This window comes from Anopheles merus, chromosome 2L, assembly GCF_017562075.2.
Source record: "Anopheles merus strain MAF chromosome 2L, AmerM5.1, whole genome shotgun sequence".
NCBI lineage: Eukaryota > Metazoa > Arthropoda > Insecta > Diptera > Culicidae > Anopheles > Anopheles merus.
The window spans coordinates 46438992-46465092 of NC_054083.1; the positions used below are offsets into that span (position 1 = coordinate 46438992).

At 48.1% G+C, this 26101-nt stretch overlaps 1 protein-coding gene across 4 annotated transcripts in view; it reads right to left on the bottom strand.

Moving 5' to 3' along the window:
• The window catches only part of LOC121594500 (division abnormally delayed protein), a 129488-nt gene that overhangs the window by 7697 nt on the left and 95690 nt on the right, over positions 1–26101 (bottom strand). For all 4 annotated transcript variants that reach the window (XM_041917808.1, XM_041917805.1, XM_041917807.1 and 1 more), the window contains exons 4-5: positions 20016–20586; positions 19729–19915 (exon numbers count right to left, since the gene is read on the bottom strand). In XM_041917808.1, coding sequence (XP_041773742.1) covers positions 19729–19915; positions 20016–20586 — 758 coding nt within the window. The remainder of the gene's footprint in view (positions 1–19728; positions 19916–20015; positions 20587–26101) is intronic.

Consider the following 26101-nt stretch of genomic DNA (forward strand, 5'->3'; position numbering starts at 1 on the left):
GAGATTTTTCGCTGCGTTTCGATGGTTCAATCGCGATCGTAAATATCACTTCCCTTTGCGGAAGAGCGCAAACCCCACGAACTACTACAATCAGCCCGATTGGGCAACGGTATCAGAATGTCACGGACACGGATCGTGCATCATCCGAAACCAAAATCGAACACTCAACGGCGCCTCAATAGATTCGGTGTGCCAAAATTTAGCAAAAACGCGCGCCTTTTTTGGGACAAACATATTAATATTAATCAGTGTATGAAGAATTAAATTTAGCTGCTCCATCGTCCATCGGAAAATCGCGGGGAAGCGTACGCAATTAGGATGGTCCTGCTGTGCCCCGGTTGTTAGCAGCAGCTAGACGAGCGAACCGTGCAACTCCATTACACTAACAGCCTCAGCCTCTGCTCGCAAAGGCCACCGACTGTTTGTGTGTCCTTCGCGCGCACTGTCTAAAAAGTCATCAAGAGATGCATGCGCGAATATGAGCACGCGAAATTTTGGGCGAATGCCGAAACAGCGTGGGGCGGTTGCAGCGGATGGCCACCGCTGCATAAATGGAATGCAAATGAACCACTGTGCGCGGACGTTTGTGATTTGCAGCGAAGATGCGTTGCCGTTGGGAGCGGAGGTGCAGCAGTTGGGTAGGGTTGTGTGAGTGGAATTATTTGAGTGGTTCTGAATGAAGATTAATGTCACGGGCATGCAGATGAGATTTGTGTCGCTTTTTTTTTTGTTCGTGTGTGTATGTGCAGCGAAATCGTGTCGCTTCCGGTCGCACGAGGCAGAGAGAGAGAGGAGCCAGTGATTCGTTTTTGTTTTTTTCGCCACACCCTCCGGTCGCATAATTTAAATATTTCGACTGTATTGAGAGTGTGTAGAGGAAATTTTTGCTGCACACGAAATGAGCTAATAACTTGAGTGACTTATGTTCTGGGGCCCCTGCGGTGGAAAGCAAAGGCGCGCGTTTTCGTTCCATTCAGCACAACTTCCGGGCAACAGAACCGTCGTCGTTGTCGTCGCGCAGTGTACTGTGCACGTGCCTGGAATTAAACATTAAATCCAGTAGCCGTCGGACGAGTGGGGGCGCACGCCCCGAAGCATCAGAGTTCGGCCTCGGCGGACACACGTCAGCGAGTTTAATCTCGTCTTCCCCAATACCCCAATTTCCTTGCTGTAATTGCACCATTCTGTTGCTCCCTTCCCCCCACCGGGGACTCCCTTAGAGGAGGCTTATTGCACGGCTTGACCAGGTTTCGTGCGGTGCATCGCTGATGAAGGCTTAAGGAAGCACTCAATCACTGCATTCGTTTGTTGCATCGCTAGATCGAGCGCTCCGACGGAGTGGTGTAACCAAAAACTGGCAGCCACTCCAAACTATGAACGCACGCGAGTTGAAGAGCGCGGGAGAGGGAGGCCAGTGCCTCCGTCAGCAGTGAGTTTTGTGTTTTAAAAACATTGAAAATAATTCCCAGTTCAGCATCAATCCAGCGCCAGCACAAAACAACAACAAGAAACGGGCCCACAATTGGATGCTGCAAAGGGCGGTACACGTGAAGCTAAGGAAGTGGAAGAGGAAGTGAGGAGTGGGGCAAACGAATCTCGGCAACACATCTCGGACACGGCGATGATGATGATGATGATGATGGTTCCATTGCTTCCACAACGGCCTGGTGCAATACTGGCCGGGCCGCCGCCGTCGGTGTGCAGAGGGTGTGAACATATAAATCAGATTTATGCTCAGACAAACACGCACGGTTCTGGCACGCGTAAACATTGCGCAACATACATACATGAACGCTTGTACGCGTTCACGTTCCAACGGCGGCAGCAGCAGCAGCACGTGGGAATGCGCGAGCGCGCGGTTGCAAAAGGTATTTCCCGCCTGCTGATTGCGCGCGCGAAGCGAGAATGATGATTACGGGAAGGTGATGGATTAAAGAACGGATTGTGCATGTGTGTGTGTGTGTGTGAGGGGTTGAGAGCAATTGGGTGTGTGATTTATGCTTCGAGCTCGGGCGTTCCCGTGGGGAGTGCGCAGGGAAAGGTGTGTGCAGGAATTTAGTGGATGGATTAACGCACCAGCCAGCCCCCCTGAGGGATGATGATATGAATTATTTTTGCAATTGTTTTTCGTTTTTTTTTTTCAGAGCTCTCTAAACGTTGCGCTGGCTTTCTTTTCATCCCTGCAGCGTAGTTGGCGGGAGGAAGTTGATTTTAATGCTCCACACACATACACACACAGTTTTAATCGCTTTTGATTGAACCCCGGCCCACGCCCGGCGTTGATGTTTCAATCAATCAACGATAAGTGCAGCTGCATCCAATCAGGTGCGAGGTTTATGAGTTACGCGTGCTAAATGACCGCTTATCGCGTTGTACAAAGCGCAGTGCAAAGAAGTACACTTCGACCTGATGGAGCTGGCGAAGGCGAGCCGTTGCAGCTAAACGTTAAAATGGTAGCAAAACAACAGCTTTATTGCTGCGGCATCCGTTCCCAGGCCGGGTGGCGAGCCGAATATATCTCTATTCCATGGCATTTCCCAATCCCAAATCCTAACTCAATCAGTGCTAAACCATTCACACTCATGGCAACTACTGCTGCGGATGTGCGTGCTTTTTTTTGTTGCTCCTCTTTCGAGTGCCTGTGTCTGGTTTGTTGGTGGTATTTTCCCATTAACAACCATTTACGAGATGAGCTTTTTTTGTTGCTGTTGTTGGTTGCTGCTTCGCTTTTTCGTTCGCAGTTGTTATTATTTCTGTGTGTTGCGTTTTTCTTTTTTTTGCTTTCATCCTGAATCCATAGGGAACCAGGAGGAGCGGAACGTTGTCCCCCCTGCAGGGGTTTGGGAGAAGGTGGCACTTTCAATTAGCATAAATTAACACCTTTCCACCCATGTGTTGGCAAACGAGGTAGGCTGGTGGTAGCAGTGGAAAAAGGCAAAAGAACGCAAACGGAAACTACAACTGCTGCTAAGGGTGAGCTGGGTTTATAAAATGATTTTATTTTGCTGCTAAGCTAAGCCTAAATCTAATCTCACGAGCGACTGACCAACGTATCGAGGTATCTAGAATGCAGAATGTGGTTGGTGTGATGTTCAATCAAATTAAACGAAAAACAGTGAATGAAGCCACAACATTACGACGAGTAATTACTTCGGCAGGAATGGAGTGATTGTATGCTTTCATTGTTCACTAATCGATCTCGTTCGAAACGATTGTGCGTTTTTTGTGAGTTTCGAATTAATCCTGGTTTTTTTAAGTGAAAGAATGTATCAATTAGAAAGTTAAGAGTAAAGAATTAATAAGAAATAAACACTACAAATATGAATAAGAGTAAAACAATCGTGTGTTAAAAGCCAAGACAAAAATGCATTTCCAATTCCAATCAAAATCATCCAGATCTTCCTACAAACGAGATGTAGCATCCCAAACGCTCACATGCTTTTCTTTTCTTTCCCAAAAGTCATCATAACTCACACCACCACCATTAAGAATCCTTTCGTTATTGCAGGTACCGTGTGTAGTTCCGCTAGAAAGTAACAAATCGTACCGTGACGTTCAATCAGCCCTTCAGTAAGGTGGCTCAAGAAATATGACCCGTTTCGTTACTGCTTCACTCCACCGGTAGCTTCAATGCGCAGAGCAGCCGAATTGTTCCAATCTTCTGTTGCGCTTTCGGGCGCGTAGCGTGACGTGGAGTCTCCTTCCTTCCAAACCAATCACTATCACCGGGGCTGAAGCTGACGACTGTACAACATCGCCATGGATCGTGCCGGATGGCTGGAATGCAATTTCCAGCCAATGCAACGCGCGACCAAGCTCCGCACAGACACGGTGGCACGCTGCTGGCCGTCCCAACCACCTTGCACTTGGGTTTGACTTTTGGGAAACAATAAAAATCAATCACATTCCGAGTGGGCGGGTTGGCGCTTTCGCTCTACATCGTTCCGGGACGTTTCGAGCGGGGATTGATTGATGTCACTGCGTTCCTAACGGCTAAGGCGACTGGGTTTTTTGTTTTGGTTCCAAAATGACCCTTTCCAATTGGCCCGGGACAGAGCTTTGTGAGCAAACACAGTGTAACGAGAGACACACAAGTAGAAAGCAATTTGAAACTCAACATTATCGTTTGATTGTTTCGAAGCCATTTTTATGCCCGCTCTTACTTTAAATCCTTCAAAAGCCCGAACTGTGCTAGAACAAGCGTGTTCGTGCTGGCGCCGCTTTGTCACCGTTGAAATGATCGTTGAATCGTTTGCACTGCTTTGCATAATCCGACCCCAAGCTTCGCTGTCTTTCTTACACAAAGCGGAGCTAGCCAACAAAAACAACGAAACCGCCATAAAAGATCATTAGTATCCAGTTATGTACGGTGACATTATTCCTGTTTTTATTAGTCTACCACACTGGCGTACTGTGCGCCGTGGCGCGTTGTTTGATGCGCTCTTCCCGCGTTCGATACGGCAAGCTTTGCGATAATTTATGACTTTATTCGAAATGTCTAGTCTGTGTGTGTGTTTCTTTTTGGGTGAAGGTGCGATACCAAAAGCATTCCAAAGTTAGACACACACTAAAATGAGATCCAACAATCGATACGTGAGTTGGTTAGCGAGACGGGAACCGTTTTGCGTTTTATGAGCACCGCCGAAATGGGGACTGAACGGGGTTGAATGCGAATCTTGGAATACCTAGATCAATTTCGTTATCGAACGGCTAATGCGACACATTGCGAAGATCATCCACCGAGCGAACAGAGCACTGCTTGAGGATCAAAACCAAGTTTTCGCGTGATGTTATCGTTGCCGAACGGACTGAAAATGGTTCAGTGAGTGGCGTGCCCGAATCCGAATGATTGTGCACATCTTTCGAGCCGAAAAGTGAAAAATCGTGTTCGAACCTGTTGCTTTCAACCCTCCTTTTTGTGAGTTGTGTTGTATTCTCAACCCAAATTCCACACCACTGTTGGGTTGGAATTCCTCCCCGAGAAGTCGGGAAGATATTGCAAACCAAACCCCGAACCTGATATCTTGCCCGGTGCTATATTATGAGCTTGAAAAGTGCTACCGATACAATCGGCCGATCGAGGAGGCCAACAAGACCCAAAAGAGGCCTCACGAGTGAAGAATCCGATGCGCAAAAAACCGAAAAAAAATCAAAAACCTGAAAACAGAATGTCCGAACACTCGGATCGGCACATTCGTAGCCGAACATTCCGGGGCATGGGCGGCTAATCTGATTTTGTGGAGCACCGCCCGATAGTTCGGTATAGTTCTGGGCCTGGGACGCCCGAAACCAAACACCGAAACGCTTTCAGTGCGGGCAGCGAGAGACTGTTGGCAGGATTGGCTTCCCCTTCTCTGCCGTGTCTTAACTTGGTCACTTTGAAGCATCGCTCTCCTGTGGGTGTCGGTAAAGTTGAAAAGTGTCACTTCTTATTAATGGCAAAAAATCGGGTGCCTGTGTCTGTGCGAAATTGTGTAGCGCATTTCGGGCTTTGCTTTGTGAGCAACTACACTGGTACACACGCGCGATTGGATGGATGGAGATCTTACACCACACGGCTACGTTTCATCAGCCTGCACACAGGCAGCGTTACCCTTAAGTCTAAAGGTATTTGCGATTGCCGCCAGGTTTGAATGTCCTGTCGAGGAGGTTTGCGTCCTAACAGCGCTGCGCATACGTACACTTTGATGCCTTTAGAGCCTAACTCCAATCGGTAAAATAATGCGATCAGTCATCTTTTTTTGTTGTCGTTGTACCACACACACACACACGCACCGACGTCAACGAATTCCGTTTCGATTTGCCGACCGGATCGGGTACAAGGTGGCGGACACTTGGAACATCGCGCGATCGCTGTTTCGATTTTGTCTTCGAACGCAACCGAAACATGACGCATCGCCGGACCCCGGCCGTGGTGCGATCGAGAATCATTCGTCTTTCGTCCTTTTATCTTTGATCTGGCTGAAGCCCGTTCTTGCCGCCCTGTTTGTTCCTCGTGGTTCTATTGTGAGCACACACACACACACACACACACACACACACACACACACACACACACACACCACACACACACACACACACACACACACACACACACACACACACACACACACACACACACACACACACACACACACACACACACCACACACACACACACACACACACACACACACACACACACACACATTCCTTGTGTCGCTCGTTTCGATGGTTAGTACTGCATTTTTTTTTGAATACTCATTAATCATTTTCCCGATGAGGTGAGAGCGATGCTACACGGAAGAGAGGACACAAACCGGACCCGGAATGGATCAATAGGAATTGCCGGTTCTTTTTTTTGGGATGGAGCGGGAGGGCAAAATATTGAGGCGGTGTTCGTGCAATCGGTCCGGCGGTTTTGTTCTTGAGCTACAACAATGGACAATGAAATTCTATGAAATTTCGTGTTTCAGTTGCTGTATGCGCCAGGCTGGTTCAAAAATGTGTCTTTGGGTATGAATCTTTGGATGTTGGAGGATGCGTTCGAACAGGTAATAGAACCATGAATGCTCTTAATGTTCTTGAAATGAAAAGGAATGATAGTAATATATTGTCTAATTTTATGTCTGAGCAATATTCGCCAGTGTATGTCTGAGATACATAACGATACGATCTAAATCCGCATAATTCAAGGATTCATGCATTCCTAAACTATACGTCCAAAAGATGAGTGCTTTTGTTGGAGATCTATGGTGTCGTGCTAAGCGCCTGGTATGTTACACTGGAGAGCGTGAGTTCGAATCGAATCTTCGCCATATTATCGTAGAGCTAAACTTTGCATTTTCAAAGTAAAGGTAATAAGAGAAAAAACCTATCAGGTTTTATTGAACCAGACAACAACAAAACACATGGCATCACTTTGGGGTATGTATATCAATTGTAACAAAATCTACCGAATCTCCCCCTCATAGGTAGGTGACTGCTTTCTCATATTCATAGGTGCTGCTTTCTCATAACAAAAACTACGCGTATAATCACTTTTGCTCTGAAATCTATTTCACACGCTTACACACGATCATGATCAAACATTCCACACCAACAGAAACTTGCCCGTGAACTTCTCCCTCATTGCTTCTCACACAGATGCCTCTGCCCAATTTCTTCCACCATCATCCCCACCGTACACCGGCTTTCTGCTTTCCTTCGTCCCGGTCCGCGGTTCGGAATTCTAAAATTCCCAGCCATTCGGCACATTATGAATGATAATGCAGTTTTTTTTTTCTTCTCTTCATCCATGCTCAAAACCCTTGGCTACGCAAAGCAGGCCCGGTGTATCTGTGTTTGTGTGTATTGCGCCAGAGTCGGAAATGGTGATCATCTTTGTCCACCGGGACTTGCGCCCATGCCCATTCTTCAGCTCCGGACCTTTACAAAACCTGCGAGACCATTATGTCCAGCGAGAAAACAACAGGAAGATGACCGCTTGTTGCAGTGCTGCTGCGCGGCCCGATTGCTAAGCCCTTCAAGCCGAACCCTATGATTATCGAATGGTTTTTTATTGTTTCTCCCTTTCAGACCCCCGGGAGTCCCACCGGATTGGTTCTGGCGATGTTTGTGTTGTGAGCGCACCGAGCAGCATCCTCAGCAGCAGCAGCAGCAGCAGCAGCAGCAATAATCCGCTACTCTTCTTCAGTGTTGAAACCATACTCCGGTGAAAAGATGCTGTCTCATTATTTTTAAATTTTCCTCTGTCTATTCACACGTGCTCTCTCTCTCCCTTTATTGCTATTTCTCTCTCTGCGGGACTCGGGAAGGGTCGAGGAGATTGAGGGTTCGGGCGCCCGGATTGCTCATCATAATTGTTGTGCCGCGCTCTGCGCGGGTTCGCTTCCTCTTCTTCCTAGGTGCGACCGGCACACTCGGAGGACCCCGTTTAGCGCCGTAAAACGTACCATATATCCGTAATTCTAACCTCCATTCCGAAGTTCTAGCCGCTGGCCGATAAAGATCAAGCGAGCATCGTTAGAAAATGACACACGGGAACCCTGCTGTTCGAGTGAGCCAAAGCAACCGGATGTTGCTGTGATGCGATCGGAATGTTGGCTGAATTTTCCGATATGCACCAGCTAATCTGCTGCCAACTGAGACATCCAGGACACCGTTAATGCATCAGTCACTAGACAATTGGTGCTAGCGCTTCCAATTATTTCATTAATAAAACAAAGTTAAACGCTCGGACGCGCCCGTAAACCGCTCTTGCAACCCCAGGCAGCACAAAAATGCAGTGTCATAATAAACACCCAATAAATAGCTAGATTGTTTGCTTACTCACCCTGGCCAAACAGGTTGCGGCAACAGGGTGGAATGCTATCTTTTTGGTCATAAATATTGTTGTTACATACTCGCTTACCTACCACACTCTCTTTCCTTCGCCCTCTCTGTGTCTCGCTTTTGTGCGAAACATCTTCAATGGGTGTCAATAAAGAGACCGAAAAGGTGAGCGAAAGGTGAAAAAAGCTTCACAAAAGAGCCAAATAATGTGATAAGCATAAAACCGACCAAACGCTTCCAGTGCGAACGAGATGGCAATACTTTTCTGCATTCCTCCTTCTTCCCTTCGTTGTGAAGAATGCAACAAATAAACTGAAAAATGCTAAAGAAATGATTAGTGTGCATAAGGCCTAAGAAAGGAAGAAGGGCTGCAGGCGCTCGGAACAACGGTCTCTGTCCCTTCCCAGGGGACAAGTCGCAAGGGCATGGAAAAACTTAGAAGGAAAGGGTGTATGTGTGTGTGTGTGTTTTGTGCTTTTTTCGCTGCCTTCCCTGCTGTTTTCTGGGCAGTTTTCTTTGCAAACCTTTAGTTTGCGCTCGCCCGTTGCTTCCCCCCTGCTTGATCTTGCGCTTCGTCGATCGCTTTCGATCTCGGCCCGTTGTCGCTGAAATCCGAAAATCAGTGGAGAGTGATTCATGGCTAACGTTTCTCACACTTTGTGCTTCCCAATTTTCCACCGTTTCTCCGGATTTTCGTCCGCGCTGCTTGTGGCCCGGGCGACTTGTAGCTGTGCGCGCGTTCCCTCCGCCCCATTTTCAGCCACTTGCGAGCCCGGTTGGTTGGTGCGTATGTGCGAGCGTTTTTTCTCCTTCTTCTGGTTTCTCGCTCTTATTTGAAATCTTTCGATGCAAGGAATCCACGCGGCACTGCCTGCTTGATCAAAAGCCCCCTCCGAAAAGCCGTAGCGCTTCAAGGCGAGCTGAGCGAACGGGAACGCATCAACGAAGACGACGACGACGGCGAGTGCTCGAGGAACGTGGTGTGGCAAAAGGAAACGTGTGTAGATCGAGGCTGAGGATCTGGAACTGCAGGCCCAAGCCCCAAGGGGTTGAAGAACACGAGCAGGGGGGTGGCGAGCGGTGGATTAAATTCCATTCTTTGCGCCGTCTCGCTCACCCTTTGCAAATGTGTGTATTCATGTCGGTGGGAGTGGGAGGTGCGTTTGGTTTTCGGTTGGAAATTCTCACGAAATATGATCATTTATCATCACATGTAAGCGTTTGGCTGGGTATATATGTGTGTGTGTATGTATGTTGGGAGAGAGAGAGAGAGAGATGTTATGCTGAGTATAATCGGCATGCAAGTCTTTCTGAATAAAAAAAAAAAGGCAAACAGTTTTTTGATTTGCAAAGTGAGTTAAAAATGAGGACCGAGTAGGTAGTATTGAGGAATATTTTTAACCGTGGGTGTGCCAAACTTTCTGCCAACATGCCAACACATTAAAGGAGGTTCACTACAATGTTCAAATATGTGCCCACCGATGGCTGTGCGGTAGAATTAGCCGCAAATAAGAAGATTGTACGGGAAAAGACTCAAGCGGGCGGTAAGCTACGAACCTCTGGAAAAATAAACTTTTTTATGATAATGTATAATACCAACCGGTCTCGTAGTATAGTCGTCAACTCGTACAACTTAACAACATGCCCGTCATGGGTTCAATCCCCAAATAGACCGCGCCGCCATACGTAGGACTGACTATCCTGCTATGGGGGGAATCAATTAGTCACTGAAAGCCAAAGCCCACAAGTGGGTACAGGCAGGCCTTGACCGACATCGGTTGTTGAGCCAAACAAGAAGAAAATAATACCAACGTTTGGTATTTGGAAGCAATGAAAACGATACATTCAAGTACCCTCTATCCAAGGATTTTTAGATGACAAATTTGTCGCTAAAAAAACTATGATCCTCAACTTAATCAAGGCAATGAATAAGCACAAAACGAGTTAAATGAATGCAAGCCAAGAGTCCTTCTTGCTTAATCGATAGAGGTTATAAACAAAAACCTCAAATCTCGTTCCGATCTCATCAGCCGTGAGAGACGTGACGTGACTGTGCTTATCGTCCCAAGCAAAATATCATCCTCAAAATGACACCGCGCAACATTGCACAATGTCAAAATGGGCAAACCGGTCAAGAGCGAACGCACAACAGCACAAGAACGAGATCGTGTAAGCATTTGACGAGAGCATTCCTTTTTTTTCCTGGAATGAATCAATTTTAAACACAGCAACCCGCAACCTGAAGGTGATCCTGAATTTAACATGCACAAAGCACGATCAATTAGGATGATAATCCCTTTTTTTATATCAGCGCCACATGCAGCATGAAAATTGGCAAATTGTGTGCGTGAAATCATCCACAAATGCTTTCCAGAGTGTGAACGGTGAACGCACCATTACATGTGTGGGTTTGTGCTGTGTTCTGTGCGCAGGAGCGATTGAATCACACGTGTAATTGATTTTCTGACGGGTCATCTCGGCAGTAATAAGGAAGATAATAAAATTGGCGAAAAAATAAAAATCAACAACAACAGTGAGCCATTATTTCATCAGATCACACCTCAAGTGGCGCGGGCAGAGGCATCAAAAAGTTCAAGGTGAGCTGGTAAGGCTCCTTTTTTTCTCTCTCTCTCTCTCTCTCTCTCTCTAACACATACGCGCACAGGACATGGGAGGAAGCGCAAATAAAACCCATCATTAAGGTATGGGTCGATCTCGAGGGGAGCAAACACCAATTACTGCTCACTCATCGCCGTGCGGAGATCACCGGCAAGGGTAAAGGCTAGCAACGGGAGTCAACAAATCAAGGGGAAAAGAACAACAACAGCAATATACACACACACACACACAAAAACATCCCAAAGCAGCCTCTCCAATTCTAGAAATCACATATCGATTAGTACAACCGTTTATTAAGCCTCGCACATGATTGGTAATTACCCGTGTCCCTTGGTGGTTCACACTCTAGCCAACCGTACGCCTACCAATGAAACCAATCATAAGTCACCCGGGCGAGAGTGGAACTGTTATGCGCGACACGAACGCGAAGGGAATCCGTGCAATGTTGTAACATCGCTCTCGTGTGGCATCGGGCGTGTGTGCAAATTGATCTTAAGCAATGAAAGCAGTTTTTCTTTCACAGAGAGTCACGGGATTACGAGTGTGTGTGTGTGCGTGTTTTGGTGCATTTTTCAGGGACCCAAAAATGCAATCAAGAAGAAGAAAGGTATGTGTTCGGGGGCTATGCTGTGAAACAGCAACGAAACCGAACCGAACCAAAAAAAGGGCAAGCCACAGAAAACGAGCGACGATAAAACAGCGATAAAGAAAGAAAGAGAATTAGCGGCACCGTCTGTAAAAGGGGATGACTCCCCAAACCCATAAACCGGTGAGATTCCAGGATTCCCAACAAAACCTATTCCGGATGTGTGCGGAGGACCAGACGGAAAGGCACACGAGGGCTCTGCTCCACACAACAGTCTTCCTTCCAGTCCTCGCACCCTGGGCCTGCAAAGTGCAACCGCCGCGGCCGCGTGTGGGACTATACTGCCCAAAACTGTGCGACCATGGCACGCGGAACGCAAAACCGCCCGAAAACCGGGTCCGACGAAAGTTGCATGGCCACACTAGGAGAACTGCTGATGTTGCTGTTGCTGCTGCTGCTGCTGCTGCTGCCGGGGTGGTCAAATGCCAGTCGGGGGAAGAATGTTGAACGATCGGACAAAAAAGCCCCGGACAAGAAGGCGAGCAAGAAAACGCATTCAGCGTCGTAACGATGGAAGTCTCACCATTTGGGTGGTTAGCAGTGCGAGGGGAGCTCTCTAGTGTTGTGTATCCTTGTTTTTTTTTTGTTTTGTTTGTCTGTTGTGTTTGTGTCGGGTTCAACCTCCTTGCGTGGTCCTTGCGGACCTTCGAAACGAGGAGGAGAAGAAGCAAACGCGCGCGGGCGCATTGCAATTGTTTCGGGTTCTGTTCGGCCCGTTTTTCGTTTTGTTCTGTCATTCCACACACCAGGGCCCAGGCGGCAGAGTGGCAGTGACACCATCCTTTTAACACGGCGAACCTTTTCAGAGAGATCACGCGGAGGAACACGGAGAGAATTCTGGGTCTCACAAGCAACAAAAAAAAAAAAAGGTACAACCCTTGGTTGCCACACAAGCCTTGGAGTGAACCGTACCCCGAGCCCTTGCATCCAGCGAGATGGAGGGAAAATAAATAATAAACGTTTTGGAAGACGTTCAGGGACGCCCTGACGGAACGCAGACACGCGCGCATGTGTTTGTGTGCGTCGTACACCATATCACCCGCATGCAGTGGTGCAAGATTTTGGATGGATGAAGTGACTTCTTGCCTTGTCTTCAAACCGTTCGTGTTTCTTCTATCAAGCTAACTTCTCTGCGATAGGTTACCACCACCCGTCCACGGGTTCGTAAACGGTTCACGGGCTTTGTTATGGTAGCGCTGGTAGGCCCCTGTTTCGGCTGTTGACTCTACTAATTCGAGAGTGTTGAACATTGATACAGGTTTGGCAGCTCCGAACCTGTCCGTACCTATGCGCCAGACAGCTTTGCGGCATTTGCACCCAAGTAATCCTCCTCGGACTCTGGACTGATTGGAGGAGGTCTTCCTTCAGCCTTAGCTTTGAAGTGAGAGAAATCCTGGAAATTCAAAACTCCCGATTCTGCATACATACAGCTTAGACAGCGCCAGTTACAAAGAAGAAGATGATCCCGTTCAGTTATTGGGAGACACTAAGCTGACTTTCATTTGACAACGCTATCAGAGCGGTTCTGCTTGAAACAGCTGACATACCAATATCAGAGTTTCAGACGGTTACCGGCTTTTATTGGTTATTTTAAGGATAAAACTGGAGGGTTACACGTCCGAAATTCCAACAGTAGAGTGTGAGAAACTTGGATTCAATAGATAACCAAGAAAATCCTCTGGTTTGTCTTTCAATTTTTTCATATTCAAATTTTGAAACTGATTGATCTTAACCAAAAGTATTTAGTTTGTAAGTTAGAATTATAGAAGACTTAACACATGTTGTGAAATTTTCGCCCGTTCACTCAATTTCAAACATTCAAACGATATTCAATGTCAGATTTAATTACAAACAACAACAAACTCCTGCTTAATCTGACCTAAACAGTGTAGAATAGTTCCCATGTGTTAACAAATTTCGTGACTAAACGTGTCGTGCGTAATATGCGCCTTCGGTTCACGCGTGAGGCTCCTCCCGGTGGCGTGTGGGGGGGAAACGTCCGGAAATTCGTCCCAGCGGAGCATGACTTCGCGCAATGAAACGTGTAAGCGAAGATTACAACATCGTTAATGGCATATTTCGAATAGATGTACGCTCTCGCCCTTTCGTTCATCGACGGCGGGCCCCATCAATGAAAACGATACCCATACTGATGTATGTGTGTGTGAGTGCGCGAGCCCGTGAACATGTGGGAACGTGAATGAAGCCAGCAGCAGCAGCTCGGCTGGCTCTGGGCGCCAATCTTGCTGCCAATGCCGAAATATCGAACGTATCGAAGAAATGAAGATTATTCGATACTGTGAAGAGCGCAAAGCGAAACGCGAAACAGTTTTGGAATGTTTGGGACAGAGAGTTCGCATGGGCGGAGAAAAAAAAAACAACAAAAAGACGAAAGAAGAAGCAGAGAGAGAGAAACACACATACACACACAAAACAAGAAACGCAACTTAAAACATAAAACTAAAAGGGAAAAATGGCAACACATAGCGCAAGCAGGAATGGAGCAAGAGCAACAACAGCAGCATCGAAATGTGCATCGCGCGCACGGATAGCAACAAAAACGGCTGCGGTAACAAAAAAAAGGCCACGGCAACTAACAGCCACACGTGAGAAGACAGGCGTAAAGCAGGCGGAAGAAACATAACCGTGCAACGCACACCTTCGCCGCGCGGTAAGCAAGCGCTAAGAAAAGTGAAGCCGTTTCGTTCGTGTGCAGCTAACAAGCGAACACGGCATGAAAGCCCCGAAAACGAAGAACCCGTTCGCTATATGGGCACCGAAAGCTGTTAGCAAACAAACACCAGCGAAGGCGAGTTAAGCAGCCCCTATGCCCCTATGAACGCTATGCTGCAGCAGCATAAAAACAAATGAAAGATAACAGTGTGAAGCGGGATCGAGAAGCAGCAAGAAAGTGTTGCGTTGATTTGCAAAATTATAATCAGCGGAGCTGGAAACTGTCCACTCGCTTCCAAAAGCATGGGAACGTGGGAGGCGAAGGTGGCTGCTTCCTGTGGGAGCACATGACGTGTGGACAGACAGTAAGAAAATGTGAAAATTCTATGCACATGCTTACTTTACGTTCAATTGTCTTTAAATCATCTCCGGCAAGCGTTGCTGGCCTCCGTGGCCCACACCCAGTGCCAGTTGCTTCCTTCGACCCGAAGGTATCCGAAACGTCATCCGAAATTCCTTTCCACCTCGCAACGGGTGGCCGTGGTACGCATACATACGTACGCATCGATGGGACCCTGGGCGAAGCAGCAACTGAGGTGCCCGCTCGGCAAAAGAGCATCATCGCGGCATCGCCTTTTTAACGAGTTTGCCGGGGGCACCCGCGTCAGCGAAGGGGGTGAAGGCGCGCGAAGATCTCCCCCCGGAAAGAACAAAACTGCAATCGGGGCTAAGAATGTATTTCTCTGTCCTGCGAACCGGGCCCAGCACAACACAAACAAAGCAAACAAGCAAGCGAAACCACAGCGGCAACAACAACAGAAAATAGAAAGAAACAACACACATATCCAGTTAAACCTGTTTTATGTGTGTTTTATTACTTTGACCAATAACACTTAACGAGAAATTGAATCTGTTTCCACGGTTTTTTTTTTTATTTTCTGCAATGGCATGGCCTCCGGGCAATGGCGGTGTGGCGTGGAATGCCTCGCCGCTTCTCTCGGCTTCACTGTACCAACGCACACAGCCCTGTCTCTCTCGCTGAATGCCATTCTGTGAATGCTCGTCTGTGTGTGTGAGTGTGTGTCCCATGACGCAATGAGCTTTAAATAAGATGATCATCGCAGCAAAGCGAAGCAAAGCCACTGCCAAAGTAGCAACAGCCAAGGATGACTAAGAACTGGAAAACCGGCCGGCAGAGCTCCAAAAGCGAACCGTCGCTTGTAAGCTTCTTCCCGAGCAGCCGGCAACATTCCACAAGGGTGCAGCCTTCGCTTCGTGCATTTGGGAGGGATGGGATGGGTGGGTAAGAAGTTCTGGTGCGCTGTAGCACGCGGGTTCCAGAGCAGGCGCATTGGAACATTCCTTCATATGTCGAACCCCGCGCACCGACCGACCGACCGAAGACAAACAGCAGAGACAAGGTGTCGCGCGCGCAACGAAAGTGAATAGAGGAAACACAGAAAAGGAAACGCGCCACCAGGAAAGCGTATGCAATGGGGCAGCAAGGGCCCAGAAAAGGGGGAGGGAAGAACAGGCAAGGGAATGGTAAAGAATGTCTTAAAGCAGTCGGAAAAGTGAAGAAGCTAAGCGTATACAAGCGCTAAGCGTTGAACGGAAATGACCGGTTGAGGAAGGTTAGAAAGGCCCCCAAAGCAAATGATGCTGAGCCAACAAAGACACGCTGAGCTCGCCGAGCGAATGATCTGGTGAAGTCTTTATACATGCAAGCCGGATGAATTGATTGTCAAAGATTATCTTAAGCATGCTCTCGCTCTGCTACAACTTTTACTTCGGGTTCTTATCTCGGGGAGGGGGTGATGGGGTTCCCCAAAATGCCGTCCAACTGATTGTCCGTGTCTCGTTCGGCGTCTTAAAGAGTGACGTTGGCCATAAAAACCACTATGTAAATGGTTCTCCCGCGCGGGCAGTGGACATGCTTTACCGAGTGTAGCTTGCAACGGCACACCACAGGCACACTCCAATACCAAAACCCCAAAAACAGGTACGACGAACGAGTATTTCTCAATGTCAAACTTTTGTGCGAAAGTCAAAAGAATGTTTGCCGCACTGCGCCTCCGCGCGGTCCCTCCGCCGGTACTTCGCCTTGCCGAAAGTTCGCAAAAAAGCGCCCCCAGAAATGGCAGACTTCGGCGCACACTTTACCAAAACGAAGATAATTCATTGCACACCTCGCGCGCACACTCACATACACCCTGGGAGGACAAAACTTCACAGCCCTGTGATGTGCGGCAGCAGCGGGTGGAATGAACCATGAGAACCACTTTCAAGGTCTCTCGTGTGCCACCCACCTTCAAAAGCAAAAGCGCGAGCGCACACACAGCAACACACACATACACTTTGGTTTTGGATCATGGTTTTGGCCTGACGGAACAATTTAGATAAGACTCCGCTCTCGAAGTGCTGCTCGGTTTCGGCGTTCGGCGATCGGAGTCGGAGACTAGCATTGTCCTCCGCTGGGAGGAAGAAAAAAAGGCATCTACCAAAGGCTTCCAAGCCTCACAACGACGAAGACGTTTATGATGATGGTGGATAACAAGAGATGAACGAAATAAAATCATTTCCCAAGCCCGATTAAAAAAAACCCGAAGCTGGCGGCTGGGCGATCTGGGCGACCCCCTTAGGTCCCGCAGCCGGGGATAACGACCACAATTAGGAACGATTAGCGTGAGTTAGCGGGCGCGTTTTCGACGGTGATTATCCGTCAACGGTACTCGTTCGATTAGTCATCGAGACGATGACTCAGAGGAGGGGACCGACCGTGGCGTGACTCGCTGGAGATGGCCACTCTCGTTGACGAATCGTGGTGAGCACTGGTTTGGTATGGTTTTTGAATAGCACGAAATTAGTTTGCCAAACTGTTTATGGCACTTTCGTGCGCTGACTTAATTCTCGGACGCGACTCGAGTTTACAAGACGATAATCGATACCGCGGCGCGATGTGATGCCCAGAATTGATGTGGGACGATGCTAGATTTATGGCAGTTTTTTTTGTTCGTTGAAACCTTTCCTTTGCAAACCACATTACGCACGTCCATTGGCTCTACCACACCGTCCAGGCCACACAGAGCCTCTTCAGTTTATGATTAACATAATTACAGGAATTCTAACGAGAGCCATCATCCACCGGAGTCAAAGGACCATCGACTGGCGAAGAAGCACAAGCAGCAGTGTCTAGACAATCGCCAACCATATCGCCACCACGGGGCACCGACACGAGAAGGCCGACACGACTGGCAACAAAGTCTAGCCTCCACCAGGGAAGGCCCTCAGCACTATCTGCCGAACGCGTCGTGTGGTTTCTCTACCTACGGTAGCCATGTCCCGGGCATTCCAGCTACCATCTCTCGAGAACCATAAAGCACTCGTTTAAACTGAATTAAACATATGTTATGCGCTCGTTTACGTACCGGTCGGATTCTCGCCGTGCTGCTGCTGGGAGCAGCTACCGGGTGTAAGCTGCTACACCGCAGCCTTACAGCCACTCTCATCAGGGGCAGGCGGCATTCGGCCGGAGTCGGAGGCAACGAGTGTGTGTACTCGTTGCTGCACCGTAACTTGGCGCTCGCTAACAAACTGCTACAAGGTCGGAAATGGTCTCTCGACTCCTTGGGCGTGTGTTTGTGTTTGTGTGTGAGTACAGGGAGTTATCTCGCATCGGTCATCACCATCATTTGGTCTCTCCACTGGCTGTTGTGGTACCGCAGCTTTAGTACCATTGAGAAATAATATGAACAGGCTTTCGACGGGGGGGGGGGGGGGGGGAGAGCCAACACACCAAATTGTTTTAATTTAAGAGCCCGCTCTAGAGCAGCAACTCCACCAATGCCAACAGAGAAATCAATGTCTCAAAGTTGGGTCTTGTTGTTTGGCATGAAATGAACCGACGGCGGGTAAATATTTGTTTACTCCAGCCGTTTTGGTGTTTGGTGCCAAGTTTAATAACTTTGCGTTGTAAAATAAACAAACAAACTATTCTCAAATCGTCAGTGAAATTAAGGCAAACCGTTTCAGTTTTTTCTTCTTCCTCGTTAGGGTCATTGTATCCAGCTTATGTGCAAGGGTTGCAAATAACCAACTGAGCTAGCTGTGGCGAGCACAAAGCACTTTTTTGATGCAAAAAAAAGGCAAGAATTCGTCAAACCCTCGGAACATTGTTTGAAACCCGACCCATTGAAGTTTGCCAGCAGGTACGTACGTACTGTCGGGGAAAGATGCTTAAAAACTCCGAACCTTCCCAAACGTTTGTGCTTAGTGTGGCACATGTTTAGTGATGTATACAAAATTCGTCGCAATAGCCGAGGGGTTGAAGAAAAAAAAACAGCAAACAAAACTGTCTCAACTCCTAACTCCCATACACCCAGTGGTTCCCAGTAGGTTTTAAGCTTGCCCGTTCTTGCTTGCCAGAATTGCCCGATCAACGTTAGCGCGTGCAGGTCAAAGACCACGTCAGCATTCCTGTGCCGATTTGCAGTTCGCTGGTTTTTTCGCTTCCTCATATTGCCTGGCTGTGGTCCAACCACACCGGCTTCGGCACAACCAAAACTTCAACAATAGCAATGGCGCGCTGTGACATTTGCTGACGCTGGACTAATTCGCGATTCCACGAAACCGTTGATTGAACCCGATCGTGACAATTCTAACCAATGTGGAGCAACTGCACGCAGCACAATGTCTCCAATGTCAGCCAACGGAACGGCGCGGATCGGTTCAGAGTGGCCAAATGTTGCTAATGTTCAACGACCATTTGTAGAGTTCCAAAAACAAAGAACAAAAAAAAAAATGCTTGCATCGATCGATTTGGTACCGAACAGACTAACAAACGAGGAAAACGTTTTCTACCCCTTTCGTCGGAATTCGATTTGCTGATGAGTGAGCGATGTGCTGATTTGCTAATTCCCATAATTACCAAGCGTAAAATGATTAAACAAACCTCCTTCCCTCCCTCAGCCACGAAATGTGCAAACTGCAAAGTGCAGTGCGTGTTGTTTTGCGCTGTGACTTTGGTTTGTTTTTGGTGTGCCTGTGTGGTGGTGGGGTGATCGGCCGGCATAACGCGTGTCCGATGAACAATGTTGATTAATTTATCCACATGGGGGTCACGCGGGGTGCGCGGTGATGTAGTGATGATGTCTGACTAAATTTAGCGAACAAGTGGCAATTTCCCATGAATAGACTTCATTAACGCGAATTCATTCAACCTCGCACCGCTCACACGCACTAACGCTGGAAATGCAGCCGAGAGTTTTGCAATCGTAGTCGAGACTGTTTAACCGCCAGTTTTAATCCAACCCCAAAGCAAAACCGCCCCATGCCGCCGCGTTGGACGATGGTTCTAAAATTAAACCTAAACGGTATTGTTTTCGCCCAAAAACGCGTCCCCCCAACAGGCACGAATTGCATCGCAACTGAATCATCCCGGTGTACAACGTGAGCGTGAGTGGGTGTGCTCCCCTTACCTGTTTTTCAAGCTGAGGTCCATTTTGCATCGCGTGCATGATGGCGTTCGACAGTTTACCGTCCAGGGATTTGATGTCCGTCTCGATGCCGTCGACCGAGCGGACGGTTCCGATCAGCGGTACGATCGCCTCCGTCAGCGTCGACCAGCCCTTGTTCAGTGCGCCAACGAACTCGATTAGACAGCCCCTGCGGACGACAAAATATCGGCGGCACTGTTTGATTAATTTTCCATCCATCACGGCGCGGCAAAGCCAAGCGCGAGTTGTGCAAGGCCGGTTGTCCTTACCGCATCACATTCTGGCACAGGCCGGCGCACGGTTTGGCGTGCAGATGGTTGTACCGCTTGCAGCTTCCGCAGTAGTTCATGCGTAGCAGCGCCTGCCGGCAGCTCGGCGCAGACACGCCCACCTCCTCGAGCTTCAGCAGCACCTCGGCCCCTTCGCGCAGGGCGCGCAGCAGCACGGACGCGGCACTGACGGAGGACACGAGCGAGCTGGACAGTTCCTGCGGCACCATGCCGAACGGTTTCAGATCGTCGTACGTGTGCACCAGACAGTTCTTGTAGTCGCTGTGAAAGTCCCGATTGCTGTTGCCGGCGCTGGCCGGGCGGCCCCGCTCCGTACCGTGGACGTCCGAGTGGATCGCGTGGTGGTACGCGACCGGGAACAGATCGCGGAAGAAGAGAATCGTCATAATCTCGAAATCGTCCCCGGCATGGTCGGCCAGCAGCTTCTGGCGGATGGTTTCGTACAGCTCGCGGATCGGCTCGCGGGACAGCGGCGACATCTTGCGGTAGACGGTCGAGAACAGGTTGAGCGTTTTGTTTTCCGACTGTTGCAGCAGCTGCAGCAGATAGTCTGGAACGAGCGGGACGCGGAAAGATGAAAATTGGATTAATCCATCGGAGTGGCGTGTTGTGGATGATGACGCGCATGGCATGTGGCATGATGTATTTCATAGCTTATTCAAGGCGCATTGGGATGTGAGCATGAGCAGGATATTCGTTAAGAGTCACTTATATTGGTCAAGTGGACTTAAAGTTGTGAGTTAACTGGTCGGAAACTGATTCTTATGATAACATAATTTGATCCCAAATGCAACTCCTGTATGAGATTATTAAAGCAAATAAAGCAACCAATAGCAGACGACGAAACCCTCTTGCAATGATTTGATTGGATTGTTTCATCGCATCGCATTCCATTCGAAAAGAATGCCTAAGAAGTTATGTCTCATGTACACCCAGAAGGATACTGAGGAAGAATGGATAAACAGCAACGAAACAACTTGGCCTTGGGCGTCTTCCAATTCCAAGCATACAATTTTCATTCACTTTGCGCTGAAAGTGTTAAAAGTGGAAACGGCATTACTTTGCACAACCTGAAGAAGACTGCATTCCTACATTCCTACAAAACCGAATGACTCAGTGGTTGAAACATTCCATCGTCATTGGATTATTGAACATGGCGCAAAAATTTGCTGATGGCTCCATGATGGATATTAAAAACAAACAAGTTTGCCTGGAATTGGTATGATTAGAAAGGAAGAAATATCCCAGCAGCTGCCTGTTCTGTCTAGCTTTCCTAAGGCATTGCATCCAATCCCATTAGTCACGGGTTAAAGATTCTTACAACATCTAATAAAGCTAAAATAAAACCAGCAGCCAGCATTTCCTGCAGGAATGTTTTGGGCTAGGACGTGAATGAAAATCCGAAGCGTCCAGCCATCCCTGGTTCCTGTTCATAACTGAGCATCTCGACCCCTAACTTTCCTAGCAGCTCGCATACCACACACACACTGCTGGAAGGACAAATCATCCAATAATCCGTTTGCATCGAAGATTATTAATGCAATTCACGTGAGTCACAAACTTTACTGCTCCGGAACTGTGGATGCTATAGTTTGACCGTGCCGTGAGTTTCATCGGATGCCTCTCCGTATAACCACCGGGTGTCCCGGACTACGGGAGCACAAGGTAGAACAAACAAGCATTTTGCCTGCGACATCCGTCCTTCCGGAAGGCTGCGAAAGTTGCGCTCGTCGCGTTCGCATCGGTGGAAATTGTGTATTCCACACACGAGAGTAATTCCAAAGGCATTTGTTAGCCGGGGCTGCACGAGCACGGATGAGCACAAATTTAACGACGAGCTCGTTCTCGCTTTGCTAAATCGTTTCCGGCCACTACCGGGACGCAACTGTTCTTCCTCTCGCTTTATTTTTTTGCGTCGTGAAGGGAACTAAGGGAATGGAGGATCTGGAGAACGGTTTGGGAGTCCTGGTCGTGTAGAAATCCGGAAAAAGAGGGAATAGATCGGTTAGTGACAGCGCCACCTTTGCCGGCGTTAGATGGTGGCAGGCAAACTTTAACCGAACGCACGCTGTCGTGGCGCTGTCAATATTCCCGAAAAAGTTTTCGTTGTCTGGCAATTTTACGAGTCGATTTTTGCCCTCCCCACAAGTCGAACTCGTCAAAAAGTGATGATTGTACAGTTTGAAATTTGTTACAACCGGTTAGCACGTTTTTAAAACGAGTTTAGTTTCTTTTGTGCAGTTTGTAACCCAGGAAGGATGACTGTAAAGTTGATTATATAGTTTTGTTAACCATTCATTCTGTTCAAAATCCATTCATTACGCCTTCATTTGCTGTTAGATTGAATTTTTACCTCCCAATGCACTCTTCTAAAGCGCCCCACATTCCCCTGAAGCGTGTCAAAAATGTCACTACACCTGTAAGCAGTGTCAACACAATATATTTTTCACACCGGTACACAAAACTGAACCCCTAACCCAGAATGTATCAATAGTTTGAAGTAAGGGTGGTGGCATTTTATGCACCATGGAACACAAAGCACGCGTCAATACACGAAATGGCTCTCCCACAACATCGGACGCATTATATGCCGGTTGTGGGGCAGAGAAAAAAAAATGCTTTAAAAATATAAAACGAACACCACATAAATTCGCGTGTCCGCTCTTTTGACGATGTGAATTCTGGCGCTTCTGAAAAAAAATCGACCCGAGATTTATTGTCACACACGCACACAAACTTGGACCCCTATTTCGACCCCCGTGTGCTTGATGGTTTGCGGCCCACAATCGATTTGTTTTCTTTTCTCCGCTGCGCAGCTTCACTTTTGCTTTTGCAGTAAGCAATATTATACAGCAGCAGCAGCAGCCGCAGCCGAAATGAAGCCAAAAAAAAAAAAACAACCAGACTCGTAAAATTTCGATTTTGCCGTTCGAAATGACATTGTCATAAAAATTTATCCATTTTCCGCTCATCGCCCAACCCAACAGCGGGCTGTGGCCCGTGCACGAAGAAAACGAAGGAATCGGCATCGGGAAGGAAGCTGCTGGTGCAAAAATTATAAAATGATAAATCACAGCTTGACGACATGTGCAGCGGAGCCTGGGGATTGGTAGCGGTTTCACTTTTTGTTTCATTCACCCCGTTGCCATTTTAAATATGTTGCACCTTCTCGTATCATCTCACTGTGTCGATTTTTTAAGTTAACAGAAAGCTCCCCACACACACACATTTTAAAAGCGACGTTTTCTCGCCAAATAAGGCTATCCAATTAATGCGATCCCAACGGTGATCGGTTTTGTTGGCGAGGAAAGGGGATGAGATGAGCAGGAACACTCGCGCGGGGCAGGAATAATGTATTCCAAACGTGCCAACAGCGGCCAGCAGCGGATCGGAAGAACCGCTGCCGGGTGAAAGACATTTAATGGAGGATGTATCATCGCACCCGCGCGCGCGCGCACTCGCCCTAGCGACGGACCGGGATTATACGCTTGGTGTCAGATTATTTTCTTGCAATTAATTAGATTATCGAAAGCCCGTCAAATATGGGCGGTTAGAGATAGCGATTGGAGCGGGGGGGAAAAAAAATCACACGAGGTGTTTTCTAATGAATATTAATTTTGATATTAATTTTACGGGCGGGCGCTCTGAAGATGACCGCAATTTTGATGGATTTGCATGTCGTACCCATATTTTCGGTTTAATCCACCAGTACAAACATACACAACCGTGGTGAACGTGGTGTGATTAATATAAAGCTGTGTTTTAATTACACGTTCTCCAAATAGAGAGCTCTGCCGCTACTGAAATGTACGAGTGAACGCAAAGCTATTGGGGATTGTAGTGATTTTTGACACTTTTTCCGGCTCTTCCTACGCATCAAAACACTCGCTACATATTTAGCCATGATGTGTGTGTGTGTGTCGATTAATATTTGATCAACATTTTGTGATTTTACGCGGGTGTGGCGGGGTACAATATACAATATTTATTCACTTTTGAACGCACCGCACAAAGCCCGATCTCGCCTAAACAACACCGCCGTCGTCCCCTCCGGCAGCGCTGCATATTGAATTAAGCCATCGCATAAGTGTGTAGCCTCTGGACGCGCGATGCCCATTACTTTATGGCCCACGGGGCCCCGGGCCAGGCTGGTCAAAAGTTTTCCGGGGGATGCAATTTTCGACTGCATGCATAATTCAATCAGATGCACTTCCCTCTGTGCCAGACCTGAGGTTGAGCATCGGTCCAGCCAGCCACCACTGTCCGGAGTTGGAACACAACTAGCCCGCACCTGCACAAGAGTGCACTTTGCGATCTATCGGTTTTTTTGTTGTTGTTGTTCTTGTTCCTTCCACTATCACCACTTCCGAAGCGTTGGTGTGCAGCAGTTCGTTACTGAAATTTAGGCTCCGGTTCTAGTGCCGCTACACTGCTCTCCGGTGTGTTGTTTGCCCTGCGCCCCAAACGCCCAAACAGCGGATATGGGAGCTTCGGATTGCAGATTCACCTCCGTAAACCACATAAACATACACCGGCACAGACAGACACACGTACACACACACACACACAGATACACCGGCAACCACCCTCCGCAGCATGCCAATCTTCGAGCCGACGGAACACAGCGGCGACGAGTTCGATGGGAAAGTTTAAAATTTGCATAAAACCCCAGTCGATCAAGGCAGGTTGGCTGCGACTGGTGGCCCTGCCGGCAGCCCGAATCGACAGCCCACCCGTCCCCCACCCCCGGTCGACTGTGTGTAGCGTGGAAAGGGCGGTACGATGCGCCGTGCGGAGGTGCACTGTTGAATATATGCACATATATAAATGCAGCTCCATATATTCACCTGCACACCGTCAGCGGGAAAGACCGTGGGAAGCATGCAAGCACTGGGCGGGCGGGGTTCGGCTCTCGGCGGGTGGTTTTATCCACCGGTAATGCATGGCAGGAGCTGCCATAGGTTTAAAGCACCCGGCCAGAGGATGATCGGGATGCGCAACTGAATGCTGCCAAATCGAGTGATCTATTTTCGTTTCGTCAGATTTGTAAGCTATCCGGACGTGATTCAAATCCAATCCGGGTCCGGGATTCAATTGCCAAGCATTCGAGTGGTGCCGCGCGTCATATGGTACGTGTGGATTGAAATCAAGTGATGGGATGGGAATGTCTCGTTAATGTGAATGTTCTTGATATGGATTTTGTTTTGTTTTTTGAAAGATAAGGAAAATGAACTAATATAGGAAAGGACTTATTGTGGAGTTTTAATAGAACATGCAATTACAGCAATTAGGGTCAAGCAGCAATCAAAAGAAAACGTATTAATTGATAGATAACTGACACATTTCAACACATCCACCCCTATCACAACGCCCATAATGCCAAACGTTAACTACCGCTCTGCAATTATGTGCGTAAGCGTTTGTTTGTTTGCTTTTGGTTTTTTTGCGACCCCCGTTTTATGACTCATCGACATCTCAATCCAAATTCACCCACCCAGCACCCCGATGATTGTTCGAAGCAATTAGAGCAATTGACAAAAGCCCTAAACGAATTACACATCAACTCCACGCCCGACAACACACTTGGCGGCACACAATTGTTATAATTATGTGCGCGCACCTCCAATACGGCACAAAACCGGGACCAATCAAAGGTCAAGAGCGCGCGCGCGCGTGTGTGTGTGTAGTCCAGGTTCGCCCACTCGAAAGTGTGATGTCACGCATAATTATCGCATTAATTGCGGTGTAATTGTTGAGTATTAATCATCACACGCCCGTCCGCGTGCCTCGCTTCGGCCCAGGCAAGCGCGTTCGATTGGCTTGCTTAAACGCACAGCCGATGGTAATTTACATCGTCAGCACGATCATCATCGGCCCTATTACTACCGTTAGACATCGATTTATGTTGTTTGCTTCCTTTTCGTTGACATAAACATGTCAAGCTCACGAAGCACGGTTCCACGAAAGCGTTCGAGCGCCTCGGTCTCTATGACGGTCGACGTACGGCACGGAATCTAAAGCAATTCTTGGCACAGACGCAAACACAAACACACACACACTTGGGG